Raw genomic sequence first — 23,699 nt, forward strand, 5'->3', positions numbered from 1 at the left:
GAAATGGTCTACAAAATCCTAATTTTTAAAATTAACAAACTAGTCTTCACTAATTAAAACTGTACAAAAATCCCCATCTAAAGGATCCCAAAATCAGCTAATAAGGAAGGACTTTTTACCTGCTACATTGGGGATGGACAGAGGCCTCACCTTCTTATGCAGCCTCACAGGAAATGTTCCATGGTTCAAGGTTCCATGTTCCCTCCCAAATGGTCAGAGCCTTTCTAGAGGGTTCTGAGCTTATATGGAGGATGTTGGCACAGCCCAACGCTAGGAATGTGTACTGATAATACTCAAAAGAGAACTTTGAGAGCTTTGAATGAAAGGCATCAGAGAACTGCAAATTGATGTTAAAGATTTTTGCCCTCCCTAATGAGATACTCTTTGTGACAAATACTACAGAAGAATATTCAAACACTACTCTATTAATGTTATATGTATCTTTATGGGCTTGCTAGTGATTGTAAACCTGGCTAAATGGGTCAGACAAGGAATGCTTCCTGCAGGAACTAAAATCTCTGGCCAGGGAGGGGGTGAAATTAATTCAACTCCACAATACTGGAACAAGTCTTTTGAAGTTTCACACTCTCCTCGTCGTGCCCTTCTCCCCACAATAACAGATTGGTTTGACCTGGTTCAAAAGGCCTAAAACAACAAAGGACTTGAAACTGTATAAAATATAAACTCTGGCCTAAAGAGAGGGTCACTCACATGCTATCGAAGAATTGACAGGCATGTTGACTATGTCCAAGAGAGACAGGCCCTGCTGTGGACTGAAGTGGAAGTGGAAGGTGGGTGACCACCTGCTAAGCCAGGCATACATATAAGCTGTTTGTTGTTGACTTTTTCTGAAACACTTTTTTTCTGAATAAATGGTACATTGTTTTATGAAAGCTGGCTGGTCACTGAATAACCGTGTCATTGCTCCTGAGAGAGCAGAACTGCAGGTGCTGAACTGAAGTAAGATTGACTGAGATGATCATAATGAAGTGCAGGAGTCTGCAGCCTAAGACCCCATCTGGAGGGAGCAAATCATGGGATTTCACCCCAGGAAAGGTGATTCCTAGAGACCTAAGACTGATGTGGAGCGCCTCTGAGGAGGCCACAAGGGGTTCAGATGTACAGTTAAATCAGAAACTCTGATACTACTATCCCCATTTCACAGCTTTGAAACAGGGTTGTGAGAGAGGAAAGAAGTTGCCCAGAGTCACATTGCAAGTCTGAGGTATCCTGTCTCTATCTTGTGCTTTAACCATCAGGCTCTTCTTTCCTCACTTTCAATCCGTGGCTGAGAAACTAATATTGACTTAAATAATAACATTCAAGTGCTCCAGCAGGGGAAATGCAGTAAAAAGTTAACCTGGTAAAACGTTAGCTATAATTGAATGTGACTATGTTTTCTGTATGCCCAACCAAAATACATTGCCTAAGCCAGCAGAGCCCTTAACAGAATAAGGGGAAGTTTTTCTAAGACACACGTAGAATCATACGAGTGGAAGGAACCTCAAGTGGTTATCTAGTAGTCCAGTCTCCTGCACTCATGGCAGGATTAAGTATTATCTAGACCATAGAACCGGACACACTGCTCCAGTTGAGGCCTAATCAGTGTGGAATAGAGCAGAAGAATTACTTCTTTTGGCTTTCTTATAACTCTCCTGCTAATGCAGCCCAGAATGATGTTTGCTTTTTTTGCAACAGTGTTACACTGTTGACTCATATTTAGCTTGTGATGCACTATGACCCCCAAATCTCTTTCGGCAGTACTCCTTCCTAGGCAGTAATTTCTGATTTTGTATGTGTGCAACTGATTGTTCCTTCCGAAGTGGAGTACTTTGCATTTGTCCTTATTGAATTTCATCCTATTTATTTCAGACCATTGCTCCAGTTTGTCCAGATCATTTTGAATTTTAATCCTATCCCCTAAAGTACTTGCAACCCCTCCCAGCTTGGTATAATCCACAAACTTTATAAGTGTAACCTCTATGCCATTATGTAAATCATTGATGAAGATATTGAATAGAACTGGACCCAGAACTGACCCTTGCAGGACCCCACTTTATATGCCCCTCTAGCTTGACTTGTGAACCACTGATAACTACTCTCTGGGGTGGTTTTCCAACCAGTTATGCACCCACCTTACTGTATCTCCATCTAGGTTGTATTTCCCTAGTTTGTTTATGAGAAGGTCATGCGAGCCAGTAACAAAAGCCTTACTAAAGTCAAGAGATACCACATCTACCACTTCCCCTCTACTCCCAAGGCTTGTTACCCTGTCAAAGAAAGCTATTAGGTTGGTTTGACACTATTTGTTCTTGGCAAATCCATGCTGACTATCATTTATCACCTTATTATCTTCTCAGTGTTTGCAACTTGATTGCTAAGTCACCCTATTCCCATTACTTATATAAAGCTGAGCCCCTAGCTGTCTTCCTTTTCAGGGGTTTTAACTGAGGTTTTTACATAATCAAGTGAACAGAAAACAGGACAGCGAGCCTGGATCTTGTGAGTTCTGGCTCTGCCACTGACTCTGTGTAACCTTGAACAAGTTCCTTAACCCAGATTTTTCAAAAGTGGGTATTTAAACATAGACATTCAATTCCATATTGTTAGGCACATAAGTGATCTGAGTGCCACATGTGCTTATTGTGAGCTGCAGCTGTTTAAATCATTCAGCACCTCTGAAAATCACGTAACTGATTTAGATGCCTAACTTTAAACACCTGAGTTGGAAAATTTGGGCTATAACCTCTCTTTACATCAGTTACCCACCTGAAAAATCCTTTCCCAATCTCATAGCGAGGCTGTGGGGATTGTTTGAAAAGGACTTTAAACCCACTAGGCATACTTATTCTTTGACTGCATGTGTATGTTGCCTTCTTTGTCACATAAAGAGCTGGCTGGCTGCATCCTCGTGAGCTAGAGGGTACTGAACTTCAAATGGGCCACAGGCTGCTTTTGCAGAGCCATAACAATTTTGTTTCAAATCTTCATTATTTATGGTTGCCTCCATCACAGGGCACGATCTGGAAATTCAAAGAGTTTGCAGCTCACAAGCAACAAGAGATAAAATCTTTATGAACTGTGGCAGGAATTTGAACATTGTGTTCTTTATGCTGTAAAGCACCAAGCATTTGGGCCAATCTTAACTCTTGACTGGCTGAACGGTTCTAACCCTTTAGTTCTAATGTACAGTCAGAGCAAAATGAACTTGGGGTAATATTTTTAAAAGCACCTAGGTGAGTTAGGAATTTATGTCCCATAGCTTGAGAGTGGAATTTAGGCATTTTTGAGAACCCCACCCTTGGCCATTATCTTCCTGGTTTCCTTTGTTATTACTGAAGGCACACAGATTCAGCTCTTAGCTATACTGTTACAAATTGAAAATGACTCCACTGACTACAAAGGAGTGATGCTGAGAGCAGAATTAGAGCTGAGAGCAGAATCTGGCCCATGGGGGTTTTTCCAGTGAGAGTCCTCTCTGAACCCAATGCAATTTCTGATTGATGCTGCGATGAGGCCATAATCCTATACAGGACACTCAGGCACCAGAGCAAGCCTGTATGTAATTGTAACCAAAACCCAGCTACTTGCTAGAAGTGATTACGAAGGCACCAGTTGAGCAGTATGACTTTACAGTTTACAAGGAGTGGAATGTCGGTGGAGAAGTCCTGGTGTAGAGATTGTATGAGGGCTGGGAGTTTCTCTGGGTTGCTGCTGGTTTTGTTCTAGTTGTATAGTTATTTTAAATCATATGAAAGGCACCCAGAGTAGCAGGTAGAAGACCCTAATAGCCTCCCACTTGAAACTGCACTATGGGATGTGGTTTAGCAAATAGTAAAACTGATTAGAAACACAAAAGGTGAATTGATCAAGGTTTTAAAAGACAAGATTTATATTCTGAAAAGTGACTATATTAAAAATTATAGTCAGGCTCCTTCCACTGGTGGCTTCAGGTCCAGCTATCTCAGATTACAAGTCAGAAAATGATTTTTCTAGTGAGCAGTGCCACTCCTGATCCAACTGGGCCTTTCTGCCTCTTATAGTCTCATCAGTAATAAAAATTCTCGAAACACAATTTAGCAGACAATGTTGATGATGCTGTAGTAGGCAGAGAAGAAAGAATCTCGCTCACTCACCCATAGCTGTGTTTGCTCTGCAAGTGCTAATAGGAGTCAAAAAAACAAAACAAACCTGTTTGGGGTAATAAAGGTAGCAGCTGTGACTCCCAACACACAGTAATTCCCTAGACAAATCAGAATGTGCTGTTTTTACATGATTTTTTTTCTAATCATAACTGCACATTGGACTCATCTTGCCAGATCACGCTCTAGCTCCTACGTTATGGAAAGGAAAACATTCTGAAAGGAGAAACTGCAGGAGTTCTCTTCTGTGCAGCTCTACACTACAGAGCTCTATCGATGTAGCCACCACACTAAGAATAGGCTCCCTTATGTTTCCTCTTGCATTTCAGGAGATTTCATGGCATGTGCGAGAGCTGCTGGGGATTGAGGAGCCTCTCTGGAGCAGAAGCATTGCCCTCCCGTACAGGGACAACGTGGGTTTGTTTTTAGAGCACAAAGCCCCAACTGGTGCAAAAGCTGATGCCCTCACCTTCTCTCAGTTTGTCCAAGAAGCAGGATTAGAGCCATATGCTACAATTTCACAGCAGTCTGGGCTTTTTACAAAGGTGGAAGCAGACGCCCTTACCTTCTTTGTTCAAGAAGCTACAATTCCATCCTCTCCGGATTAAAGAAAGGTGCATTGATACTCTGATTTGTTTAGTGCTGACAGTATGCTCAGCCATGTACAGTTCCTCCCTTGAACACGTTTGCCATTTAAACTTCTACTCCTAAAGACACCCCTATGGGATATTGCCAGGCGCCGAACTCCTTAGTGCAGTTACATTATCCTATACTGAAAGGTTCCCTTTCTCCCCATTGCAGGAGCTCTGTGTGGCTCAGTCATGTCTGAACTGCTGCTACTTCACATGTTATCACCAAGACCAGAGATCAATCTTAATCACCTTTCATTGACACCCACTTTCCTCAAACCCAGGTGATAGATTATAAGGTTTTTCCCCAAACTCTAGTCTTTGCCCTTACAGATCCAGCTGATCTCGTTCACTACTCCACACACAGAAATAAGTTTAAAGAGTTAAGTGATGTATGTAATAATTGCCTTATGATATAGTGCCTTATGTTGTAAAGGATCTCAGGGTGCTTTACAAACTATATAATGCAGAAAGAAAAGGAGTACTTGGGGCACCTTAGAGACTAACAAATTTATTTGAGCATAAGCTTTTGTGATGCATCCGATGAATTGAGCTGTAGCTCACGAAAGCTTATGCTCAAATAAATTTGTTAGTCTCTAAGGTGCCACAAGTACTCCTTTTCTTTTTGCGAATACAGACTAACACGGCTGCTACTCTGAAACCTATATAATGCAGGAATCCCTTTCCTCATCACAGAAATAGTTACTTTTGAGATAGAATAGATATTTTTATTAATTGAACAACAGGTTAGATTAGGACAGGAAGTGTAGAAGAACATTTTATCCAACTGAAACTGAAGAAAGAATTTAAGGAGGAAGCACTGAATTGCCCTAGATGGAATTTGGCCAGGACTCCAGGTCTAAGACCCTTATTCTTGAGAGAAGAATCATGCAATCTTTTACATGGTTAGGGTTTTGGTTTTACATTTCATCCTACACTTTTAGGTCTCATCAGCATTTTCAGCAGCAAGGCATCTCCTGGCACTATGATTAAGTGGTGGTTCAATCCTGACTGAAAGGCAAAAATACTTCCTACCGAATCATCACTACCATTTTCTGCAGCAGGGATTTCATTGATCCCCAGTCCAAATACCGAACAGGCACAATCCTCTTTAGTGTGTGAGATCTTATTAGTTCAAAACCCAATGTGGTGGGACTGCAACCACTGTAAGGCTGCTCTCCTGCTTACCTATCAAAAATGCTACAGAAAACAAATGTGTCCAACAGTTTGAATTGAGGTCTTAGGACAAAATGCCATTTTAATAAGTGAGCTTGGATTGAAATAAAGCAGTTATCTGGCAGAGTGCTAACTTCCCAGGCAAGCAGGTTTAATAGAAAACCAAAACAAACTCTTAGAAATAAATAAAAACATGCACTGATTAGCGGAATCTGCAGTGTTACTCTAAACATTTAAAAGAGCAAGCAGCGCAAATTCCCACTTTTTCCCCACCTCGCTGTGGGACAGATAGTCATCACTGTTAGGTTCCAGGACTGTTCAGTAACAGCTATGCTTGTTGGCTCACTGTGTCCAGTACTTTGTTGAACGGTGACCCTTTCCAGAGAGAGAACTCAGAGCTAACACATGTAAAAGTCAGAGACCCCAAAGATTTTAGCGGTAGCCAACTCACATTCTGTGAGGATGTTACCAAGTGGTCACAAGTTAGGAGAGATTGCAGATGCATACAAGTTGGGAAGCTTGCCTGTACTTGAGAATTATGAGTCAGGAACGCTATTCACTTTCACTGTTTAATTTGCCCACTACTTTGCAGTTTGCTTGTGCTGTGGGTGATAGTCAGGTAAAGGTTTACATGCCATTCCAGCTTTATCCTTTCCACTGCAGGATAAAGTCCTCACTGTACATTCCTCCACCACACATAACCATATGGATCCTGCAATGGGAACTGGTAGGAAAGGGGTCTTAATCTCTGTCACAGTTCTCTTCAGCATTAAACCTTAGCAAAGCAGTTCCATCCCAGGAAGTTTGGAATCACACTGTGGTTATACTGTATGAAGCTTCAGAATCAGTGTTAGGAACATCCCCTGGGTCTTCTGTCCAAGTCACATCAATAGCAGTTGTGGGTGGACATTGACTCATGACCCAGCACCATACGGGGATCTGCTGTGGCAGGAAGAGAAGAAATTCTGCTGGCCATCCCTCCACTCTTTGCAAGCAAAACTCCAAAGGAGGTACAGTAAAACAAAGTAAGATGGTTCTGGAGAAGCACACTCCTTGCTAGAAGCTGACTGAAGGGAGACTCCTTCATTTGTACAGTTGTTAGGTCAAACCAGGGGAAGGTGCTGGGAAGAGAAAACAGGGTGTATTATTTATGGGCAACAGCTATCGGTTCCATACCTGTGATTTAACAAGATGGCTTTCTTTGGTCTTAAGTCCTCTGTCTTAGCCCATTGAGAAAGCTATGTGATTCAGAACCTTGAGTTCTTTGGACAAAGCCAGAACCACCCACAATGAGCAAAACTCACTCTGGTATTAATGGGATGATCTTGAACAAACTGGATTTAATGGGCCTACTGCATCCAGTAGCATACCCATAAACAAACACATCCATCAGACCAGCCCCAAAGCAAGAGTGTCAGTGCCTTGCCATTGGATCTTCTTCCACTATCCATAAGAACCGTCCGCTTCAGGATGATCCTCCAGCTATCTCTATACATGTTTGTTCTATGCCCATCACACTGCACTACAACTAATCAAACAACTAATCAAACAATAATGCAGAAAACAGAATTAGTGGGGAGGGATGGTTCAAGAATTGGTAATGAGTTCTCTAGTACTCAGTTCAAATCAAGCCTTCATTGGGTAGTGACCAAAAGCATTATCACATGTGACCCAGGGATCTCTTGGTGCCCACTGACAAGAGGGTACAGGGGGAACACACAAGGTTTTACACAGGTTCCTTGGAGTGGATAACTGCATAATATGCCAGAAGGGTTCACCGAAGGGTGGCATATGAGGTCTCTACCAAGAGCCTGTAGCCCACTGGGCAACATAATCATTGTGAAATGTATGTACAGATAATATTTAAGGAGTTATGTATCTATACTGAAAATTATGTTCTTCAGGTTTGGGAGTTAAGGCAGGTTACCAGGTGGTGAGAAACCTCTGACATGTTCCTTCCAGGCAGGAGATAATAGATGTTTATCTCTCTGTCTGGCCACACTGAGCCAGCTGCCGAAAGAGAGAGAGAGAAAAAAATCTATAGGAAAAAAACAATGAGCAAGAGGGTGTCCTGTCTGTGAATGAAGACAAAGCATCAGACTGGTATATCTTGTGGGGGCAAAGAGACACACAGGTTTCTTCATGTAGAAGGCAAGCTAACAGTGTTTTTGTCTTATGAAAAGGGCGGGGGCGGGGGGGGGTGTCACAGCCAGCCTGGCTGTAAAGCACTGTGAGAAGGATTTTGGGGTAAGCAACATTCTACAAGACATGAGAATATCTTGCTAATTATCTCTAGGCTCTAGAATCCATGTTATAATTTTATTTTATATGTAATCATTTGTTTTCAATATTTCTACTTGCTATTACTCGAATCTCTATGTTTTGTTAAATAAAGTGAGATTTGTTTATAATGAAATCAAGTATAAGTGGTGTGTGTTAAGCAGACCCATGATCTAAGGTGGAACTGATAAGCTGTTTCTTTGGAAGCAGCCAATCTGTGAATACTGTAAGTGTGGAACAGGGGCTGGATACTCCAGGGAAACACTCGGCGGGCTCGAGGGCTAGAGTGTGCCAATCACTAACCTGCAGAGTGACAGTGTGGGGTCTGCAAGGCCTAGAGGGAAGTGTGTGTGTTGCCCATGGAGTAGGAGGACTGGTCTATGGCTTCCTCACACTGACTAAGAGCAGGTGGTAAAGAGGTGCCTCAGAACTGTGGGTACCACCAGGAAATGGCACACCATCCAACTGCTGTTCAGTGCCCTGCTGGGATCTCAGATTGGTTCTTAATGGACAGATCTTCGGACATATGGCTTCTGACACCAGATGTTAGGTAAGTGATGTAGCCACTCTATCATGGCAACATGATCTGGAGACATCAAGCAGATCCATCCACCATCAAGATGATAAAGAGGGCTGCCCGTAACCAGATGGTCCCCTGTTTGTTCTGGACAGGTGACCACATAAGAAAAATCACCCGACAAATTAGCCCCCTTTTTGGCAGTCTTTGCAGAGAGATCAAGCACTGAGTGGGCCCTGGAGACTGAACTTCCCCTCTTCCTCCTAGCACTTGTCCCTCAAAGGCACATTGGGAGTGGGAGGGAAACTAGCTTTGCCACTGCACTGGCTCTGGGAGGATAAAAAACAGTTCTCAGACTCTGGGACTGTTCATTTAGCAACTTCCACCAACACTAAATTTAACTTAAATGTTTTAAACAAAAAAACAAAACTGGTGCAAATCTGGTGGGAGCAGGCCAGAAGCGCCACAAGATTAAGCCATCCAAGGCGGCAGCGGTAAAGCTTTCCGGTATAGCATTGTCTGAGGATTACAAAGCACTTTACAAATAAATAAAGCCTCACACCCTCCTCTCCCCATGAACTAGATGAGGATTAACCTCATTTTACAGATGGGAAACTGAGACAGAGAAAGGAAGTGACATCCCAAGGTCATACAGGAAGTCTGTGACAGACTGAAAAAATGGACCTAAGTCTCCTGACACCCCATTCTCTTCTCTAACTCTGAGTCTGGGTGCTTGAAAAGGATAAAGGAACATTGTTCATCATTTTCATCCAAAACCCAACAATAACTGTATGGTGGCACTGGCGGGCTGTAGACATGAGGGACCACACAGGGAGGGACAATATTCTCCAGACTGCTAGTCAAGGTGGTGGTTCTTTAACAAGAAGAGGGGGAAACATTAAAACCAAAAGTTTTGCTGAGGATTGGGAATGAAAAAGGAAAAGGAGTGGGAGTGCAAGGCCAGCAGCAGGAGCTACTAGACAGAATAGAAATTATGTACCTATCTTGGGGGATCTTAGGAATTACAGACAAATGAACCACACTTCAGTACTAGGTAAACTGGTTTAAATGACAGTCAAAAAGAGATCTATAAAAGACCTAGATTAGTATGATATGTTAGGACTAACCAGCACAACTTCTGTAAAGAAAAATCATGCCTTTCTAAAGTTCTTTGAATGTATCAACAAAACAATAGATATGGAGGAATCAGGGAACCAGGGCTTTGGAGCGGAGCCCGGAGCTGGAGCGCGGAGCAGCGGAGCTGCAGATTTTTGCCTGGAGCTGGAGTGGAGCTCCAAAGCCCTGCAGCTAACAATTCATTTGAGCTTCCAAAACCCTTCAATGAAGTTGCTGTAAATTAGAATCCTAGGGTAAAATTCGGTCATAGATCAGAGAGTGGGGAAGAGACCAGAAACAGAGTACAAATATATGATCAATTTTCACCATGCAAAAAATAGGGTGCCCCAAAGTTTCCATGCTAGAGCCAGTGCTTAGTAGATTTATCAGTGATCTATAAGAGGAACAAACAGCAAGCTGGCAACATTTGCAAATGGCATGAAATTATTTTGGTTAGTCAACATTAGAAATGACAGTCAGTAATTTCAGGGGGACCCTGCAAAACTAAGTGAACAGTAATATCATGACAGGGGAAATCCAGTGTTGACAAGTGCAAGATAATGCACATGGGAAAGAGTAATATGAACTACTCAAAGTCGCTGGGTTCTAAATTACCTGTAACCACTTAGGAAAAACATTTCTGTTCTATGTGCAGTGGCCAGAGAGCAAACAATGTTAGTTTGCATAAATAATGGAATGGAAAATAATGTTGACAATATTTAATGCCAGTTTTATAATAACACTGCATAAATCAATGATACGTCCTCACCCAGAATACTCTGTTCAGTTCTGGTCTCCCCATCTCAAGCAGAAAATAGAGAAGAAATAGAAGGGGTTTCAAAGATAAGCAATGAAAGATTGAAAATCTTGGAAAGATTTCTGTGTAAAGAGAGATTGATAATATGGGGACTGTCTAGTTTAGCCACAAGAGCAATGAGAACGGACATGATAGAGGTATATAAAATAATGAACCATCCAGAGATGGTGAATCATGTCCTCTCACATAAGAGCAAAATGACATTTGATGAAATTGAAAGGCCACAAATTTCAAATCAATAAAATATTTTTTTTATATGTTGCATACTTAACCTGTAGGCTCACTGCCACAAGATAGCATTGATGCCAACAGGGTCATAGGATTCAAAACAGGATTGGACATTTAGATGGCTAAGAACAGCCACAGTTACACATTACATGTATTTTCCCCTCTCTCTCTTTAATTTATTTAAAGGAAGGGATATAAGCCTGCCTGCTTCAGAGCAGAACCCAAGCACTGAATGAGAGGTTAGAAAGAAACTTTCCCTATGGACAGATTAGTCTCAATTTTTTACTATGAGTTTTCTTGAACCTTCTCTCAGGCATTTGGTATTAGCCACTGTCAAAGACGGGATAGTGGACTAGAAGGCCCACCAGTCTGGGTTGTCCAGTATGGACATTTCTGTGTTCTGTTGTTTCACACCAAGTTGTACAACTGGAATATCCTACATATCCTCACTGAGTAAATTCTTATCTCTAAAAACTGGAGTAGAGGGGCTCAGAGTGAGATACTGAAGTATTCAATAGGTGGATTTCAGGCGGCTTAACAACTCGCAGTATATTGGACTTTGGGTTGTCCATCCCTTATCACACAGGGTAACATTTTCAAAAGCGCTGAAGTCCCATTTTCAAAAATGACTTAGGAACTTGGAAGCCAAGTCTCATTAAAATCAATGAGACTTCAGCGCTTTTGAAAATTGACCCAGCACTCACTGGTGCATGACACGAAGTCAGGAGGGCGTGTACCATATTCTTCCTCTGTAATAGGAAGACTCCTAGCTTTCAAATCCTGGGATGTGGCAAAAGTTCAGGGAGGATGGCCAAGTAGAAACATTTGAAGTTTGGCACTTTACTTACTCCTCTTGAGTCAGGGAGGAGACAAAAGTTTGGCTGACAAAGTTCCCACACACAAAGCGTGGGCAGGAAGTCTTCTGCTCTGCACAGATGGGGCAGTGCTCGGGGAAACATATGTCATTCAGTAACTTCAGTGTGCGCTGGTGGGGCAGACGCCACCACATGCAGCTGTTCAGGGCTGCATAGAAAATGGCCTCCAACCACTTGCCAGTCACAGCAATTCTCTCTGCACAACAATCAGAGAACAAACGTTGTCAGTTATCACTACACATACTGATGTGAAGGAAACAGCAGAGATTTTTTTTTTTAATGTCTCGTCCTCTCTTGTTCCCTATCAAGAAGGGTCAACATGGCAACAACGCACAATGTTCTTATTTACACGCCAGGGAGGAGAGGCTCAAATCCAGTAAGTAACAATAATATACTAGCTTATACCCATCTAGCATGTAAAGCACGTTGGGCTGAAATAAGCTGTGTATAAAGGGACCACTCATCCACTGCAGCTGTCCCTGTGGTAGGAAACGACAGCTAACAGTTTAGGACAGGAAGTTAAGAGGAATACCATATCCAGGTGAAACCATGGAAGAGATGGGAGAATCTAGGGGTGGCAAGTCAATTCCCAAGTTGGAATTTAGTCAGGGTTGACACCAAAATACGGACTTGGTCTTGATCTATACTCCATCAGAAGGCCTCCTAGCTCCCATTCATGGCTTTCCCATCTGAGAGTGCCAAGGCTCCTGCTCGCTCACCAAAGGAAACGATGGCTCTCAGAAGAGTCAGAAAAGAGTTCCAGAGGCATACACATGGAGAGAGGTCTTCTCCACAGTAATTGTCCTGACCGTAACGGCGGGGCACTGAAGTACTTGCAAACTCTAACAAAATCAGACAAGTCAGAGATGGAAAAGATTTTTGGGGGTCACTTACTCCATCCTCCTGCCCATACAGGATTGGCCCCCACTAGCTATTAATTCTGTGTTTTGTCCAGTCTAGTTTTATCTAGCCAGTGACAGCCCTGCCAGCATTTTTATTAGGAGGTTTTTCTTCCATATTCTGCATTTCCAAACCATTATTCTCATTCAGTGCTGCTCAGGTGACATAGAAACTGAGTAGCTATTACTCTATAGCCAGCCCTGTTCATGAATCTTGCTGGGGCTAGGACAGGCTCAGAATAGTGTGAATGTCAAGCAAAGACATTGTTTCTAATTCCACAGGAAAACACCTGCAAAGTGAGGAGAAATACATTCACCTTTGGGACCACAGGGACAGGTAGCCTGTATAACAATAGGGTCTTGGAGTGCAGCTGTGATTGTCCCATTTGTCCCCCATATGTTCCTTAAGTTTCTGCTAGTGCACTGGTATTGTGGCCTCAGGATGGCACTGTAGGAAAGGAGCTGCTTCAACCTGAAAGCAAAGTCATTCAAATAACTCAGAAAGGTATCCAGTGCCCAGAGAGTGGCACACCAAAGGAGAATAAAAGTACATTTCTATAATACCATTTATTCCAAACTCTGTTTACAGCATCACTGAAATGCTGCCACCTCTGGGGTGCAAAGAAAGCAAACACTGGACAACATGAGGGGATAAGGGTAAATGTTATAGCCAGACACAAGGCAAATCTCTGCTCTTACAGTAAGTTCCAGGGATGGTCAATGCCCACACAGCAGACGGAACTTTAAATGTTTAAGATCCTGTCTGAAAGAACCACATGCAGTAAAGTGCAGGGCACCAAATACACTAGTCAGAGGAGGCTGAGTCAATGCTGCTAGGATTCTAATCTGAGCATGTTAGAGCTGAGACATTTCACAGAACAGCTGGGACTCTAGCAGTTTTGTTTTGTTTTGTTTTTTTGAAGGAAGGGAAGGAGTGAGTCTGTGCTACATCCTGGTCCAATATTGATAGAACTTCCACCGACTAGGACTTGGCCCTTAATCCCTCCCTACTTTGGTAAAGTAACTTCTATATCCTGCAGAATAATAGAAGCCCAAGAGAAGGACTGGGTGACTCTGAAGGCCAGTAATAGGACATTAGCTTTTCACTGCTAGGGTCCTGGTTTAAATCCAGCCCATCTCAGTAGTTACTGAAGGGTGTTTGTTCCCATGAAATGGCTGTTCAGTAGCCTGTGTAAAATGAGATTGCGGGTCTCAGCACTGTTCTTAGTAGATATCTTCAGCACAAAGAGCCTTGTTACATTTGTCCCCTTGTTAGCCTCTCAGCAGAGCAGCCAAGAACTGAATGGGCCACAGAGACTGAACCTCTCCCAATATCACCACCCCAAACATTCAAAAATCCTAGGTCAGCCCCCGCAAATAATGAAGTTAACTTAAAAATTATGAATTTGTTTTACATAATACTTCACACTGCCTACGTTTTATTTCTGGCCTCCTGGGTTTTGAGCCCTTAGGGTGCACTCAGGCCATGTTTCAAGCTTTTCTCCTCAACCATGAGAGCTAGAAACTTACGTTTTTAAAAAATAAACGCTGAAATTCTCATGTATTCATGTGATTCCCGAGGCTGGGGCTTTAAGAAAACCACCAGTTATTGCGAGACTTGTGATAAAATCATGAGAGCTGGCAACACTGCTGCCACCATGCCAGGTCAGGCACGTTGGCAGTGGTGGCACTGTACTTGCCTGATGTGTGGACAAACCAGGGGATTTAGTGTGCTGGGCTATCACACCAGCACTGGTGCAATCAATACTACCTGGGCAGCGGGACAGCAGTGACCAGGCTGTACACAATGCAAGGTTCCCGGAGTGCAGAATGAATTCCTGAGCAGATTTGCTGTAGATGAGATGGGAGGCAACAAAGAAACACAATGTCTGCCCAGGCCACAAGCTGGCCATTGTCATAAAAACATTCGACTCCCAGCTGCTGGAACTCTGCTAGGGAAGACAAACAGAAAAGGCAATCATCACCCCAGCTCCAAGAGGCCAGGAGCAGCAGCCAGATAGTCTGCAACATCCACACTTGTGTAGGGTCATCGTGGTGTTTGCTCTCAGGCACACCTTGGTAAGGTGTGAGAAGCATGCGTTACCTCAGCTCATAATGGGGTAATCCAGGTCCTCTCACCAGGTGGCCCTTAAGAGCTTTATTAGCAGCTACCCATTATCATTATTGATGCACAGCCCATGGTAGCCAGGTAACAGAGAAATGAGCCTCTCTGCTGGGAATAAATAGTCAGAAAATGTGGTTGTCTGGCACCATGTCATGAATATTGATTAAAACTTTAACTGAAGCAGCTAACCCTCAGGATCTGGGTGATTTTCAAGACCTATAAAAAGCCATTTAATAACTCCCCCTCCCTCTCTGCCCCTTGAGAGGATTTTATTGTTGTAAGCGTCTCCCTATAGGAAAGTTATCCTCTGTTCATCTTGGTTTATGTAACAGCTTCATGTGGCATTGGACATTTTGCACGCAATTACGATCTATAACGTAGCACAAGCACCAATGCACCCCTTTTCACTTGGTATTTTTAACATTTTGGAGTAGAGAGAGAAAGAAGCATCTTGTGCTACTGACCCTACAGTGATAGGCCAAGGAGAGTCCCTGGCAGTAACGGCTTTTCAGATCAATGTGGATATTGATTTGGAGAGGTATTTAATCCATCAAGTGAATATTTAATGTGTAGGCATTAGTGTTGCAGCCACTGAGCAATGATGTGAAAAATTGCCAGGGAGAATTTAGAATAGGGCAGCAAAACCAGTTAAGAGGCTGATGGGACTGAGTCATGAGGAAAGATTAAAGGAGAAAAATATATCACTTTTCCTAATGATGGCTAACGTGGGGGATACAATAACTCTCTATAAATATTTGAAGGCTGTAAGTCCCAAGGAGGAGATGACTTGTTTAGAGTGCTCTAAGGAGGTATGATTGGAATAATGGAGTGAAATTAAAAAAAAGAAGGAAAATATAGAATTATCAATATTTCCTAATGCTGAAATCTAACAGCCTGTGGAATAGACTTTGAAAGGAAAAGGGTAAAAACTCCATTGATTGGGTCTAGGGCTGGTCAAGACGTGTACATCACAATGGTTTTTGATGGAAAATTGGGTTGTCAGATAAACAAAGTTTTCCACAAAAAGTGTCTGCTTTCTGCTGAAAATGTTGAGCTTTCATTTTTTGACAAAGTCAAAAGTTTTCTGTGGAAAAAAAATTCAGACCAACTCGAGTTGGGACACTGAAAGTGAGACAGCCAAAGCAGGAGAAAACACACTATGAGACTTGCAGTGGCAGGGGTGCTTGGATTAGATATGCTAGGTCTTTACCCATTTGAATTCCCATGATTCACTAGCTCTTACACAAAGTCTCTGGCCTCCTGGTGGAGATGTGGATATTCTGAGACGAAACGCCACTCAGCTCCAGTAGTGCCCTGGCCAGCTGCTTCCCAATGTGGCCTCCACCAATAATCCCAACCTTCAGGCCTTCACTGCCCATAGATTCCTTGGAGGAAATCAGTGAAACCTTCCCACTCTCTTTCTGCCTGAGAAATGACACACAGAGCTGACATCACTCCACCAGACACTACAATGTATCCATTACCCTGAAACTAGTCCCTACACTGTTCTCCTCAGGAAGGAACCACTGACCAGATTTTCCTGAAAGGAGAGAAGACTTGTCCCATATTTTAAAGAGTCAGTGCTATGTTTTCATTCTCATTTCTAAAACATAAAAGCTAGCAGCAGCCAGCCCAAGCTCCAGCTACTCCTTTCCAAGATCTAAAATTCACAATGATCAACATCTATAGTCGCCTTAGATCCGCTGCTAGGTACCCACATCACCATAATCCAATCCTGCCCCACTTCTTAATCATGCCATATAACAAAAACCCCATCCATCCCTTACCATGTCCTCTCTTCAAATACCCATGAAGAAAAGCGGAGTTTTGCAGCATGAACAGAAAGGTAACAGATTTCTAGTACAAATGGAAGTGAATTCCAGACCTGAGAGGCCCTCAAAGACACCCTGCCAGCAGTTCCTTCTCTTCTTTATCAAGGGGCTACAACTCAAGTCCTGGTGACCACAATTGCAGTAATATGGCATGGGGAGAGGGGTGCCCCTTAGGTAATATGAGCACAAACCATTTAAGGCTCTAAAGGGCAAAACCAACACCTTGAATTCCACCCACTAGCCCACTGGCAGCTAGTGCAGCTCACAGAGCACGGGAGCTATTATTCCCAGCGCAAAACTCCCCATAACATTCTGAATTAACCGCAGCTTCTGAATGGTCTCATGGTATAGCTCCAAGTGATCTAATCCTGAGATGATAGAGACACAGATGGTCTTAATAAGATCCACATCCCAAAGGAATGGTCACACTCACCTTACCCAGCACAGATGGGGAAACTCACAAGCTCAGGGGACTGGGAATGAGATATGGAGTGTCCCACCTCCAGGGCACCCAGACAGATAGTAACCAATACACATCATTGCATGCTGAGGACTGTTCCATGACCTATGTTGAATCAGCTGGGGGCCTTGTTCTAGTGAGAAGGGCATCCACATCATAAAATATACCACCACATCTGGCACTAACTGGCTTCTTGTTGACAATCTTAGCCAAAGACCAAATGGGTCACTGAGGCTGAACTCTTCTCTCACTCCTCTGATTTCCACCAGGGGAGAACTGAGGTCTGTTGGTAAGGGGAAGCTTGCCAGTAGCTGCCCTTTTTCTGGGGATAAATAGAGGCCTTCAGTCTCCAGGCCTGTCAAGCCAGCTCCTTTCTTCAATATTGAGAAACATCAAAGAAAGGATGCCTATTTCGGCCTTACCTGAGGGCATGGAGCAGCTTGCAGAAGAAGACAGCATGGGCACATGCATTCACCATCAGCCCCTTGCAGCGGCTTCTCAAACACAGCAAGGACTGTTTGCATTCTTCCACCGCACACTCAGACTGAAAGGACTTCAAATTCACCATGATATCTGACATTGTGGCCCTGCATGAGAACCTTCAGCAATGAGCGGCAGTTAGAAGAGTGGCCCAGCATCCATCAGTTTGGCATTGCAGCCAATCCCCAGCTCCTCCCACAGAGCATGGGTAGCCAATATACACCTAGTTCTACTTCAACAACATGACAAATATTACCAGTAGTAAGGAGGAGCAGAAAGATCTCAGCATGTGATGCAGCAGAGCCTCTGAGATCAAGCATTGCATGCTGGGATTATTGTTTCCATGGAGCTGCAATCTAATTCATTCTATGAAGTGTAGCTGTGGATGGCAACAACTGACAAGTTGCCGACACAGCACTTGGAAGGGCGCAGTATGGGCTGCTCTGCTCCTAAGCTACAGGTAAGATGAAAACTAGAGCCAAGGTGAGCAATTCCAGTTTCCAAGTATTATGTTTTTCATTCATCACCAGTCTGAGTTTTGTCAGCATTGTGTGCCCCACCTTCCTCTCCTCCTTCCCCCCAAGCCTCTCAGGGAATGTGCGTCTCTCTTCCTTCCTTCTGTATCCCTCCCCTCAGCATGAGAAGCTGAACAGCTTTTAGGTCTCAGAATAGAGCCTGGTATTTTCGTTGCTTGGGGTCAGAGCCTCACCAGAGCCACCCGTGGTTTCCACAGGAATAGCATGCAGTCTCACTGCAGAGCACATCACAATGCAAACACAGGACACTAAGCTTGGGCCCTCTGGTTGTTCCCAATTTTAGACAAAGTTCTGAGCACCCTTGACTCCAAGTGAAATGAAAGTGCTCAGCATCTTCCAGGTTCGGACCCATATTGGGAAGTCACCATTTCAGTTAATTTGACAACAGTGGGGCTTCTTTAGTCATTGGGTAAACAGCTTCTTCAAGTCAGGCAACAGTCAGGCCTGTTTCAGTGAAGTGGATAGCTTATTGCACCATTTGGCCTAACCCAAGGCTGACCCGCTCTTCTCATCAAGAAGGGCTGGAGTCAGTCATTGCTTGAGCGGCCAGTATGGGGGGCTGCTGAGCAACATAAGGCACTTCCTCCTCTCCTCCCAAGGGCTGGGAACTGTTAACTGTGACCATCTGAAACTGATCCCAAAAACAGCCCTGACTACACAAAGATAATATAGCAGGGAAAGGGTGTTCCTAAGGCTTTCTCCAGCACTTCTTATTCAGGCAAAGTACCCAGTGAGTAAAGGAGGCTGAATATGGCCAAAGATGCCCTCTGTCCGCAGCAGGCCTGTAGCGCCAAGCCAGACCCCAAGACTCTCTAGTTATAAGCAAACCGCTTTGTTTATAACATCACAAAAAGACAAAGAGCCTGATCCTGCAGCCATTACTCCCCCAAGTAGCTCTATTGACTCTAGTGGTGTGAGTAAGGAACACTCAGGTGGGTAAAGGTGGCCTGCCTGAAGATCTAACACACACAAACCCCCTGCAGTTTCTACGGTCTGAATTTTGTACCTAGTCCTGCCCCAGCTGAAGTGCTGATGACAAAACCCCCTTCATCAAGCAGTATAATGCTCCTTGCTTGAGAAAAAAACCTCAGCAGCCTCCTGGATCTCCCACCTGGTGAGACCTTTTACCCATTGCCTCCCTGCTGGACTCCTTTTCCACGGGCTTCAGGTTCTCAACAGCAGGTCACCTCCTATTCTGGAATCCAGGCAACTCAATCCAAACAAGTTAAGTTGTCATGGCAATTGCTTAGTTACCAAATGTCCTGGTGAGAACCTTGCTGTTTGCATAAAAGCCACCAGAGCCCAGGCCCTTAAGGGTCCAGGACCACATCTCTCATCCCACAGAGAATGGGAGAAAATAATAGTTAGAAGAGTCATGAGTAAGGCTAAGATTTTGTCACGGGTATTTTTAGTAAAAGTCACAGACAGATCATGGGCAACATACAAAAAGTCATGGAAGCCCATGACCTGTCTGAGACTTTTACTAAAAATAATGGGGAGGGGGGAGGTTATGGGGGAAGGGGTGTTGACTGAAGCCCAAGTGGGGGAAAGAGAGCCCAAGCCCTGCTGCAGGAGGGGAGCAGGGTGCAGCACTCGCCGTCCACGGTGGCACCTCCTTGCAGCTCTTGATGCCCCCCGCTGCGGCAGCTCCTCACAGCTCTGGGTGCCCCCAGCCAGTTGACAGCTCTGGCCTTGCCGCCCTGAAGCTGAAGTGAAAAATGTCAAGAAGGTGTCTGAAAGTCAGTGAATCCATGACTTCAGTGACCTCCATGACAATCTTATTCTTAGTCATGAGCGTCTCTGGAGGCAGGAAGTTCACTTCCACCTCATCAAATTAACATGAGTAGCCGGACAGTTCTGGGTGCAGCTCTGCAACCCTGACACCTAGTGGTTAGGTTAGCATTGGCCATTCATGTTATGCGTACACCGCAATAGAACACCCACAGAGGGGGCCCATGGCAGCTGACTCAGGCTCACAAGGCTTGGGCTGTGGGGCTATAAAATTGCAGTGTAGACATTTGGGCTTCGGCTGGTCCGCAGATTCCCAGAGTCCAAGCTCCAGCCCAAGCCCAATTTACACAGCAATTTTATAGCCCTACAGCCCAAACGACCCACTCTGTTCTGCAACCCCCCCACATCCGGCCTCAGTCAGCGGACCCAGGCCAGCCACAGGTGTCTTGTTACAGTGCAGACATACCCTCAGGCACGAAGCTCCTGTGAAAATAGATGCTAGGCAGGTGCTGGCAACCTTTTTGCATTGGTTTCCTGTGTTCCTCCCAGAGCAAAGTGGAGGGGTAAGTTTGGTACAGATTCTTTCAGGTTGGGGATAGGGTTGGGCGCTGTCTTAACATTTCTATGGTAGTTTTAATTCCAAAAAGCCCAAAAGCATTTTACAAACTTCAGGTGAACTCTACGCAAGGATCACTTCATCCAGGGGATGGAGTGCAGCAGTTGTTTAAACAGCTACACAACAACATTACACAACCACTTAGGACAGGAAACAAAGAATGATGCTACTCTTCACTGAAACTACCACGTAGGAGAGGGGAAATTTAGGGAGAAAGAATAGAATGACCCAGGTTGGCACTTAACAAGGACGCCACCCTACTGGTTTTGCAAAGAGTGCCATGAGATCTGTAATGACCTTACATCTCATCAGAAACCCATCACCTCCTAGCACCACTCTGGGGAAAAAGTACCCTAATTAATTACCACTTCCTGCAGCTGGTAGGTCTCCCACCCACATATGACCAGACTCAACTCTGCTTTGCTTGCAAGGTCGGACAGGATCAGAGCCCTGCCATCCCATGGTCAGACTTACTGTGTGCATAAGTGCTGCATGCTGCCACAACCAGTTCCTCCAACAATGGCTTCATTCTGCAAAGTAGAAGCTGCTCCCATCTCTTATAGCAGACACTAAGAAGCACGATAGGTCAATAGTTTTTCACGTTGGCTGCCTCTTTTCCTGGTTTAAGAATGGCTATAATTATTGCTGCTTTCTATTCTTTTGCTCTTCTCCCTGAGGAGTGGATGTTTGTAAAGAGAGCAGCTAGCACGTTCTCGCTCTTGGACCCAAATGCTTCAGCAACTCAGGGAATACATCATCAACACCTGCTGCTTTTCCAGGCTTTATTTGGACAATGCCTCTGTCCACCTCCTCCACTGGCTTCAGAATAGGCAGAAACTGTTGTGACCCAGTCCTTGTGTTGACCAGTTACATAGAAGCCAGCTACCAATGCCATCTTAAAACAGGAACAGCATTTATCAGTCCTAGTTTGGCATATGGTACAGGATGGCGGAAAGGACGTCCACTGAAACTTGCAATAACCATTCCCTGTCGCCCAACGATTAGGCTCACCGCGGAAACACTAAGCAACTGCAGATTCACAGGGTATCTCCATCAAGCTGTCAGCAGCCCCCAAAGACTGAACAATGGACTCCCGCAAGGGTCCTTTCTAGCTCCAGCACTTTTCAATCTATATATCAGTGATATTGCACCAACATCCTCCCGCAAGTTCATGTATGCAGATGACATCGCACTGGCTACTCAGGCTTCCTCATTTGAAACCTCAGAAAAGGTTCTAGAACAGGACCTAAACACACTAGAAACCTATTTCAAGGCATGGCAGCTAAATCCAAATGCCTCAAAACCAGTGGTCTTAGCTTTTCATTGGAAAAATACCCTGGCCAAGATGGCATTAAACATCAATTTCTGCAAGTCACAGTTGATGTATGATCATAATCTGCAGCACCTGGGGATAACCCTGGTCTGCACACTCAGCTTCTGTCACCATCTTTAACAAACCAAAAGGAAAAAGAAGGCCAGGGTCAACATCATACAGAAGCTTGCAGGAACATCTTGGGGAAGCGATGCCCGCACACTCCAAATATCAACACTAGCCGTAGTCCATTCCATAGTGGAATACTGTGTCCCAGTTTGGAGAGCGTTAAGGAAAAGTTAGCACATGTGACTTCATTTTGGTTTGGGGCCCACCATTGTTTAAATGCCAGCACATCATACACCAGGAGGAGTGATCCTTAGATACTGAATCCCTGTGAAAATCCTCCTCCTTGTCTCCAGTCTGCCTTGACTCCCCGTATCTGGTTTTTGTTAGTCTCTAACTCCCTGTCTCTTGGCCTTGATGTGAGGCCTCCTATCCTGATAATAAAAGTTACTGATGCATGGCTTTAGGACCATGCTGTGTAATTAACATACTGGTATAGCACGAGGAATGCACCAAGCAGGGATAGGTGGTAGATAAGACAAGGGTTTGTTTATTAGCTAAGGTTTCCGATGCACGAGGGCAACATGCTTTGCTAAAAAGTATATAACCTTTGTATAATCTGTATTCAGGGTCCCCTCCTGGCTAGCAGGGGGGCACCACGCTCGAGCGTAATAAACTTAGTGTCTTTTGGGAACTCTGCAGTTGTGGACTTTGTTTCTGTGCCTCAGCCTAGATTCGAACTGTGCGTGACCTATCAGGTATAATTCGCAGCACTGGTGTGCGTGTCCCATCAGGTATAATTCGCAGCACTGGTGTGCGTGTCCTACCAGGTGTAATTCGCAGCACTGGTGTGCGTGTCCTACCAGGTGTAATTCGTAGCAGTTGTGTGCGTGTCCTCTCAGGTGTAATTCGTAACAGAGAGGAAGCCCACACACCATTTTAGTGGACACCAAAATTAACAACGCTCTTTGCATACTTGGCAGCACTTCCACGGCTATCATTATTGGCTAACATTGTGCCAGCAAATAGCCGACAAGATGCTGCAAGTTATGGAGTACATAATACTGTAATATCACACTACTGCTCCACCATGACCTAGAAGAGCCCCCTCACGACTGACTAAAATCAAGAAAACCCTACTGGTCTCATTCTACAGTCCTCCTTGTGGACAATAAGGAAGTTTGCAGATGATAGTCTGAAGCCTGGGTGGTTTGCCAGTGTACCAAACAAAAATCTAATAGACAACCCACCTGTGCAAGTGCCGGGCTTCTCCTCCTGTCGGCGCATGTGGACAGCTTTAAACCATATCCGCACCCAACAGGGAAGATGTGCATACTTACTCCGTAGATGGAAAGGGAGGGAATTGCAAACTGAGACTGTGGCATGGTGCAAACTGTTGGACACATCCTTGACAACTGCCCAATCCATGCTCATCCTGGAGGTGTCACAGCCATTCACATGGCTGCCCCCTCTGCTCTGGACTGGAGAAGAGACTTTAAGATCCAACTGTAGTCACGCCATTGCTTTCTCTGTTCCACTATCACCGTACGAAAGGAGAAGACGACTGCCACAGGCAGCACTTGGCATTTGAAGGCAGCAGCATTACCAGGGTGCCCCTCTCAGCTGGACATTGCTCCCTGCAGCGGTTACAAACCGTGAGGCAGGCAAAGACTGTTCACAAACCTTCCATGGAGACCCCACATTTCTGAACATGGGAAAGGATGCTTTGGCACTCCCCCGGGGTCCCTTTCAGGCATATTCCACTCCCAGTGCTGCATTTTTGCAACCTCAAAGCAGCTATCAAGATTCCTGCGAACTTCCCTTCCCCCCTTCCAAATGCCGCAGCTCAGCACTCACCCCAC

The 23,699-nt window shown here is 44.4% G+C and overlaps 1 protein-coding gene across 1 annotated transcript; it reads right to left on the minus strand.

Annotated features, from left to right (window-relative positions):
- Window positions 1-5,520: 5,520 nt before the first annotated feature.
- NOXRED1 (NADP dependent oxidoreductase domain containing 1) lies at window positions 5,521-20,109 on the minus strand. Its single transcript, XM_078853445.1, has 6 exons — window positions 17,519-20,109; window positions 16,048-16,253; window positions 14,451-14,631; window positions 12,997-13,151; window positions 11,754-11,976; window positions 5,521-7,068 (listed from the first exon to the last, which is right to left on the minus strand). The coding sequence occupies exons 1-6, from the start codon at window positions 17,674-17,676 to the stop codon at window positions 6,834-6,836; spliced, it is 1,158 nt and encodes a 385-aa protein (XP_078709571.1). The 5' UTR covers window positions 17,677-20,109; the 3' UTR covers window positions 5,521-6,833.
- Between the last annotated feature and the right edge of the window lie 3,590 nt (window positions 20,110-23,699).

This window comes from Lepidochelys kempii, chromosome 6, assembly GCF_965140285.1.
Source record: "Lepidochelys kempii isolate rLepKem1 chromosome 6, rLepKem1.hap1, whole genome shotgun sequence".
NCBI classification, from domain to species: Eukaryota; Metazoa; Chordata; order Testudines; family Cheloniidae; genus Lepidochelys; species Lepidochelys kempii.